This window comes from Abramis brama (assembly GCF_963993115.1).
Source record: "Abramis brama genome assembly, chromosome: 2".
Taxonomy (NCBI): domain Eukaryota; kingdom Metazoa; phylum Chordata; class Actinopteri; order Cypriniformes; family Leuciscidae; genus Abramis; species Abramis brama.
This window is the reverse complement of record NC_139964.1, coordinates 56,681,405-56,690,208: the sequence shown is the minus strand read 5'-3', so window position 1 is coordinate 56,690,208 and position 8,804 is coordinate 56,681,405. Positions and strand designations below refer to the sequence as shown.

The window sequence follows — 8,804 nt, the reverse complement described above, 5'->3', positions numbered from 1 at the left end:
CAGATGGTAAAGTTTCACCGGTGGATTATATGCTAACTAGACCTACGCGTTGACGTGATGGGATAAAGATGGAGGGTGCTCGCGGGACAGGAACGCTGAATCCACTCTCCCACCCACTTCGACTGGGCGATTGATTGCAGAAGCGAAATCAAAACGCGCGCGGTGGAACAACAGAGGGCGTGAGACGCAGAGTATACGCTCGTGTGTTGACGCCGGTGGAATGTTAACCAGCCCCGGTGCAGCAGCAGCAGGAGAGTCGCGCCGAGATCTGATGCTGCTCCTCTGCTATGACCAAACGAACATGAGATTGACCAGGGAAACCCTCCTATGTGAATCTCAAATCATCCCAATCCTCGAATTAAACGCATGTTTGAGACTGAGGACACGGGATGGAGAGTATAGATGGAAAAGGGCTGCTCCTTTTGTTGTGTGTGACTGTAGTATAACGTTCATTCAGTGCTGCATTGCGCTCGCGCATCCGCGTGGCTACGGGGCAGTCCGTGCTGGGACCGGATAGAGTGAGTGGCGATACATGCTTATTGTTCACAGGATGAGCGAAAAGCACTGCCGCATTCAGACAACGAGAACACTTCTTCTTGATTAAGAGATATATAAAAAAAAAATATATAAAAAAAAAAAACAATAAGATAATAACAATATGGATTTTAAATAACGGAATGACATTAGCTATTCAACCCAATAGTCCCTTATGATAAAAAGAAAACCGTCTAGATCTATCTATCTATCTGCACTTTGAAGTTTTTATTTCACAGGCCGGATAACTGTATAGTACCAAAGAAATATTTGGTGGCCAAATACCTTTACCACTAACCTTACAACCATTAGCCTATCATCATTGTATTCAACTTAGCAGTAACAAAAGAAGGACCACACTTGCCTTAAACAACCAAATATCCAAGACATTTCTTCGTATGTTTTTGTGTAGGCCATACACCAATATGGCTTAGAAATGCCAGGTCCATTGTAAAAGACCCTATGACCCCAGCCATTATGTCTGTTTCCTTCTAAACAGCTTCTAACCACAGAAAGACTACCAAACATAACATAGCTACTGTCTCTCTGCATGAAACAGCTCCCACTTGTATAAAAACAAGCTTTAAGTGGTTGTTACGGCTGCTTTATTTATTTTTGTTTGTATGTACATGCATAGGCTACACCTCTTTAATATGTTTTAATGCTATGCATTTTTATAGCTTTGAATTTAATACTGTTACTTTTCTCTTTTACTTATTGTTACTACATTTCCTTCATATTAATTCTTTTAAATTTAAAATATATATTTAAAATGTTTTTTTTTGTTTTTTTTGTAGAAAAATACATTCAGTGTCAACAAGTACTGATTTTGCTGTGTTGATGCACATTTAACAAATTAAACGAACACAGATGCTTAATTTTAAATGTCCGTTCACATTTAGGACAGTGCTGTGAAAACTATTTCATTTAATTAGTTGTTATGTTTTGAGGAAATTAAGTGCTTCACTGGACTTGTCTAGTTATATCAGTGTATTTTTCGCTTCTGAGGTATTTTGTTTTGTGGTCGTATGCAAACACACCCCCTGTATTTGCGCGTTTAGACTGGTTAAAAGGAAAGCGCGAGCTCCTTCGAGACACTCTCGGTCTCCCGTTTCATCTGAACGGTCGAGTTACGTAGCGAGGGAAGTGTTGCAGTGAACGGAGGGAAGAGAGAGGGAGAGGTTGAGAGAGAGTGAGGGAGAGACTGCAGCATCATTTGAGGGACGTTCACATGCAGTGCAGTAGAACGTGCAGGTGAGGGGAGGAGGAGAATGCGGGACTTTTTCCTCAAACACTTCACACACATCCACCACGGACTCCGGAGGAATTACTAAAGGCTTTTGTTGCTACTTCTCTATCCTGCTCTCCATCTTTCCATAAGTGGCTAATTTACGTGCTCTGAGAAGTCGAACTGAAAAGCTTTTCTCTTTGTCAAGTTCACCGTAAAGGAATCTATAAGAGCTTGGCACGCGCGCGTAAGACTGCGGGAAAAGATTTCCAATTTTCCTCCCGCTGTATTTTAAGGTAAGAGAATATATAATTTCAGGGAAAGACTTTAAAAGGCACTTTGGCTTCTTCCCAGCCAGTAGCGAAAGCTCTGGGATGCGAATGTGAGGGCTGAATTCACAGACAGATCTCTTTTGTGTTCTACTGCATTGCAGTTTAAAACAGTGAAAGCGCGAGAGGAACCCGCGCTCCGCAGCATCTCAATGAGCCGGACAAAGTCATTTAAACTGCTCAAATTTGACTCTCGCTTACTCCTAAAAGACACAAAGGAACATTCTTGTCCGTAAAAGAGCTGTAAAGACTTATCGCCAATGCCGATGTCTTCACAAAGTGGATGTGTTATTGTATCGTGTTGAAAACGTGACTGGGGAACTAAAAGACTGTCGGAGAAAATAAGATTTTGCCAAAGGAAGCGTTTATAGAATTTATTCGGTGGCGAGTCTGCCTTGGACCGGAGGAAACTGCAGATAGAGAGTGAAAGAGAGAGAGAGAAAGAGAGAGCGAGAGTCATGGGGAGCAGGAGCGTTGGCGCAGTGCACTCCGCGCGCTGCTACCTCGTGCTTATCCTGCAGCTGCTGACTCAGCTCCCAAGCGCCAATTCAGTGCTGCGCTACCGCGTGGCGGAAGAGGGGCCGGCCGATGTGCACATTGGGAACGTGGCTTCAGACCTGGGGCTGTCCACCTCTGGGATTGGGACTGGTGATGTCACTTTTGCTTTGGAATCTGGCTCTGAATACTTTAAAATTGACAACGTCACCGGAGAGCTTACTACAGGCACCAGGAGGATTGACAGAGAGAAGCTGCCGCAGTGTCAGATGATATTTGACGAGAATGAGTGCTTTTTGAACTTTGAGGTGTCAGTCATAGGTCCCCTGCAGAGTTGGGTGGATCTGTTTGATGGCCGTATTGTAGTCACAGACATCAATGACAACACCCCCTCTTTCCCTTCACCAGTACTCACACTATCTGTTGAGGAGAATCGCCCAATCGGCACTCTCTATCTCCTTCCTACAGCCACAGATCGTGATTTTGGTCGCAACGGCATTGATCGCTATGAACTTATCCAGGACAGTAGAGATGGGGGGTCATCTTTGCGCCGACCTGCGAATGGCCCAACAAATGGGAACGGTGGTGACCGTAGGAGAGGGTCAGAAACAGGGTCGGGGCCTGCCAGCAGGAGCAGCGTGTTTGAACTGCAAGTTGCCGACACACCTGAAGGACAGAAACAGCCTCAGCTGATTGTGAAAGGGCCTCTGGACCGTGAAGCGCGGGATTCTTATGAACTTGTGCTACGTGTTCGTGATGGCGGCAACCCGTCCCGCTCCTCTCAAGCTCTGTTACGTGTGTCCATCACAGACGTCAACGACAACAGTCCACGCTTTGAGAGAGCAGTGTATGAAGCGGAAATGGCAGAAAACGCCCCGCCTGGCACACCTGTCCTGCAGGTGCGTGCCACAGATCGTGACGTCGGCGTGAATGGGCAAGTTGAGTATGTGTTTGGAGCAGCGACGGAATCAGTGCGGCGCCTCCTGAGGTTGGATGAGGCATCAGGTTGGCTGAGTGTTCTACATCGAATAGACCGTGAGGAAGTTTCACAGCTACGTTTCACCATCACAGCCCGTGACCGTGGCCAACCACCCCGCACTGACCGCACTACAGTCGTTCTCAATGTAAGGGATGAAAATGACAATGTACCCATAGTCGAAATTAGAAAAATCGGACGAATTCTCGTTCGGGATGGCGCTGCAATGGTTCCAGAGAACGTGTTGGTGGACACACCAGTGGCATTAGTGCAGGTGTCGGACCGTGACCAGGGAGAGAATGGTGCGGTTACCTGCACTGTGGTTGGGGATGTTCCATTCACATTGAAACCGGCTGGTGAGGCAGCTCTAGCACCTCCACCAGCCATGGATGATGCCTTTGAACGAAACAAAAAGAAATATTTTCTCCACACGTCAGCACTTTTGGATTATGAAGCTACTCGTGAGTATAGTGTAACTATCGTGGCGGTGGACTCCGGTAGCCCAAGCCTCTCTAGTAATAGTTCCCTTCTGGTGCGAGTGGTGGACATAAATGACCACGCTCCCACTTTTGCCCAAAGCTTAGTGGAAGTGCATTTTGCAGAGAATAATGCCCCAGGAGAAAGAGTGGTCACTGTTGTGGCGGCTGATGCAGACAGTGGCAAGAATGCAGAAATTGCCTACTCACTGGATCCATCTGTTAATGGAGCTTTTTACATTGATGCTGATAACGGTGATATTCGTGCCACTGGGACACTAGATAGAGAGCAGAGGGAACGCTATGAGTTTCGTGTGATAGCTCGAGATAAGGGCACCCCATCTCTGCAGGGTTCTGCTACCGTCGTAGTCCAAGTCACAGACAGAAACGACAATGCCCCCAAATTTGTCCAGGAAGTCTTCACATTCTATGTCAAAGAGAACCTGCTCACCAATAGCCCCGTCGGCATGGTGACTGTTACCGATGCAGATGAAGGCGAGAATGCAGAGTTGAGTCTTTTTGTTGAGCACGATGAAGAGGAGGGTGGAGAGGAGGGGAAGCAAGAAGTTTTCTCCATTGAAAATAACACTGGAACCATTTTCTCCTCTGCATCCTTTGACCGCGAACGACGTAGCGCATACTCATTCCGCGTGCGTGCTGTTGATGGCGGAGAACCGCCACGGTCTGCCACCGCCACGGTCTCCCTGTTTGTCACTGATGAAAATGACAACGCGCCATCCATCACATCACCCGCTAATGATTCATACACCCTCCTGCCACCCTCTAGCGTGGCCCGGACTGTAGTCCGCACAGTCACAGCCTCTGATGATGATACAGGGTCTAATGCCGATGTCCGCTATGCTCTGGTAGGCGGAAACCCTTTTCGTCTGTTTGAGATTGGCTCTAGTAGTGGGGTCATAACCTTGGCAGAGCCCCTGGAGAGAAGACACAGGGGTCTGCACCGCTTGGTGGTCCGGGTCAATGACAGTGGCATGCCTTCCCTTTGTGCCACAGCACTGGTGCATGTCTTCATCAATGAGAGCTTGGCTAATGCTACGCTGGTGGATGCACAGGTGAGACACATCAGTGCAGCATGCTGTTCAAATAAACTCAAACAAAGTGTAATTCAATATAGAGAAACAATAACTGTTTGTGCTGTTGAACAAAGAGCCAGAGTAGAACAGAACCAAATTAGAAGTTAAAGTTTTAGATTTAAATTTAAGAGATGCGGGGGTTCAGATTTAAATTGAAATGAATAATTTTATTTCACATGAGAGGATGGAGTAGAGAAGTGAACTGCAGTCAGAAACTTACTGATAACTTTGCACAACTAGGAAATCCTAGTACGAAATAGCACATTAAAAAAATATATATATATATTGCTGTTTATAAATATTCATGCATCAAATTGCTGTTGACCCACATTGGATATTGGATAGAAGGAAACACACACAAATACAAAGATGAAAGTTACACAAACACACTCACACACACATACACACACACACACACACACACACACACACACACAGTCACACTTGCCTGCGCAGAATAACTATGATTGAATATCCAAGCCTTGACATGATAATTGAGAAGTCTGGGCCTTGCAGTGGGGATGAATGTGTATGTGTGCGTGTATGGTTCAGCAGACATAGATGTAAAATGAGGATGTTATCAGTTATCAAAGGGCAGACACACCATTTATGACTTTCCATTTTTGCTCTCTCTCTCTCTCCCTCCCTCTGTATGTCTGTCTCTCTTTCACTCAGGTGGCCCGCAGCCTTGCAATCCCCCTCTATATGGATATTGCAGGTGACCCAGACAGCGAGAGAGCTCTGGGTAAACAAGGCCAACACCTTGTTATTGGTGTCCTGACTGGTTTTGCCACCGTTGTTCTGGTGATCCTTCTGGTTGTGACAGCACGACAGTGTGGGGTGCAGGGTAAGAACGGCTATGAGGCTGGCAAGAAAGAGCCAGAAGAGGACTTTTTCAGTCCACAGCCTCCCCCTCTACAAGCCCAGGCCTCCCAAAATGAACGTGGGCGCAAACCACGCAGAGACAAGCGTAATAATGGTACTGCCAAATCTGAGCGTTCTTTATACAGTGGAATTATGACGGTGAATGGCTGCAGACGTGGGGGAGGTGATGAAGAAGAGGATGATGAAGAAGCAAGCAGTGCCAGTGAGAGGATTGCGGCCCGTTATTGTGCAGCTGCTAATGGAGACCCCAGCAGTCCAAGGCTAAGCGCGAGACGTCACCAGTCAAGCCCAGATCTGGCCCGCCACTACAAGTCCAGCTCACCTTTGCCTGCAGTGCATCTTCAACCCAACTCACCACCCGTGGAAGGCAAGAAGCACCAGGCTGTGCAGGAACTGCCCCCCACCAACACCTTCACTGGCAACGGCACCAGTAATGCAGACGCCATGTCACTCAGCTCAGACCAGTGCTCCGATTATGGCTGCCAAACTGTCAAGTACAACAAACAGGTAAGAATATAAAGATATATGACTCAGTTTCACCACTGCACCTTTAACAAGTACAACAAATGTTACAAGGCTTGTCAGGACAAAAGCCTCAAGCTTGAACTAGATTTGGATCCCAAAACTAACCTGAATTCAGCGAGTCCTGTGGGATATTCCCATATTATTTTCTTTGAGTAAATTGATATGAGATTTTCCAAGAAATAAGCTGGTGTATATGACAGCCATTTTCCACCTCAATAAAAGATAAAATAAAATTGTGAGATAATGTTTAAAAAAATTAAGTCAAGCTGTGATATATAGTCACACTGTGAGATAAAAATTGCAACTGTGAGCAATAAAGCCACACTGTTAGATATAAAGTTGCAGTTGTTACATATAACACCACTTTGTGAGATATAAAGTCACATTTGAGATCTAAAGTCACAATTGGGACATTGAAATTATGAGAAATAAAATATCATAATTTTGTGATGTATTGTCACAATTACATTTTACAGGCGGGAACAGGCTTCCCTGGATGGATAACACAAGATTCTATCTGTTTAGCTACAATATTTTGCCCATATCTAGTCAATGGCCCTGGGGTTCATTTGTATTTCTGAGGCAAATTCAATCTGATCTGCTTTTAACGAAATCGTATCCCATCAAATACAAAAGAAAAAGAAAAACTATGACAAGCACAAATGTAACAACTTCTGCAATCATCCTGTACTGTTGTTGCGTTACTGCGCGTGGAGTGGTTAAGGTTATACGGTGCTAACTGCCTGCTCTCCTTTCCAGGAGTAGCTACTGAAAATAGACTGTCGAAGAGAGGATAAATGTAACCCATTTTCTCTCACACCACCATAGATCTCTTTCCACTTGCTCAGTCTCTCTCTTTCTCTCCTTCTGTCTTGCTTTCTATCCTTCTCTCCATCATACTCTCTTTATTTTGTCTTTGACATTCTTTCCACTCCTTTACATGGTCTTTAATTTTTCTGACACTTTTGGAAGTGTTAAATATAGAGTGAAATATACAGTGTGTCTACCTGCTTTGAGCGGAAACTGGCCAGTGTGTTTGACAGGATGAGCGTGAAATGCTTGAGGGAGAAACCATGCAGGCTTTGCAGAGTTGTCTTTTTTTTTTACTTAATCTGTCATCTTTACAGTTTTATCCAGGTCATATATTTAATGCAGCATGTCCAAACTGCTAGCTTAGCACTTAACGGAAAGCATTAAAAAAAGATTACCTGTACACCCTTTGACAGGTGCTTTGGACAAGCCCGAACCAAAGGGTGGCCTCGTACTATAGAGAGACATGGTTAAATTGAACACTGGGATCGCATTACATTTTCTGACAGGTGTTGGGAGCTTAAACCAAATCCGCGGAGGTCTACATGCAAGATATTGAGTCCTAAATGACATGTCATTTTTGGTCTTTTTAGCATGACTGACAGTCGGATTGTAAATCTCTTTACCCAGAGCCTAAAAAACAGCTGATGCAGTCGTTAGGGAAATGTGCGCCTCACAAGACCTAATCAATCTATCCATGCTGGTGTGATCCTGACCGCAGTGGGTGGGTTAATCCAATACCGAGTCAATCCTCTTAATCTGCTGACTTCTATTTCCTCTGAAAATGCTTAATAGAGAATTCGGTTGTGTATTTATGTGCTTCTGCATGTGCATTCATACTCGGCCAAGAGTTTGGTGTGTGTAAGAGAGCATTAATGCTTACTGGTGAGTTTGTTGGACTCTTTCTGACGGTTTAATCAATTATTGATCACACTGTAATTAACTCCTCTACCGTGGAGCTTTGTGACCTAGCCTAACTTGAGTCCGGTGCAGACGGTGAGTGTATGCGTGCACTTGGCTGTTGCTTCCATGATGGGACGGTATAGCGTGATAGGAAGCCAATACCCTAACGCTGTCTGAATTTGCAAATAGGCCTGTGTGCGGACACATGCATAAACGGCACTCTCGGAAATTGAACGCCAATGAAAATGGTAATCTTGTTGACCTATATCTGTCTCACTCTCTCTATTGCACGTCTCTCCCATCTTCTATAAATGCACAACTCAGCATTTTCCTAAGTGAAACTCCGAACTCCCTCTTTGCTGATGGGCACTTTTTCTATAGCCCCTCCCCTTTATGCCCACTCACGCCAACACCTATCGACCGGCTGCATCCTGTCCCTAGGTCGGCCAACATTCCTATCGTTTCAATAGACAGAGTGGCAATCAATATACTAGGCTTGTTAATGTTGCTAGCACCGACGCACACCCGAAGACGTGTCACTCGGGTGTG

General features: G+C 45.3%; 1 protein-coding gene across 1 annotated transcript in view; it reads left to right on the top strand.

Moving 5' to 3' along the window:
* Window positions 1–2,409: 2,409 nt before the first annotated feature.
* Window positions 2,410–8,804, top strand: part of pcdh7a (protocadherin 7a) — a 31,704-nt gene continuing 25,309 nt past the window's right edge. Inside the window, exons 1-2 of the mRNA XM_084097927.1 lie at window positions 2,410–5,111; window positions 5,808–6,524. Coding sequence (XP_083954053.1) covers window positions 2,550–5,111; window positions 5,808–6,524 — 3,279 coding nt within the window. The 5' untranslated portion in view covers window positions 2,410–2,549. The remainder of the gene's footprint in view (window positions 5,112–5,807; window positions 6,525–8,804) is intronic.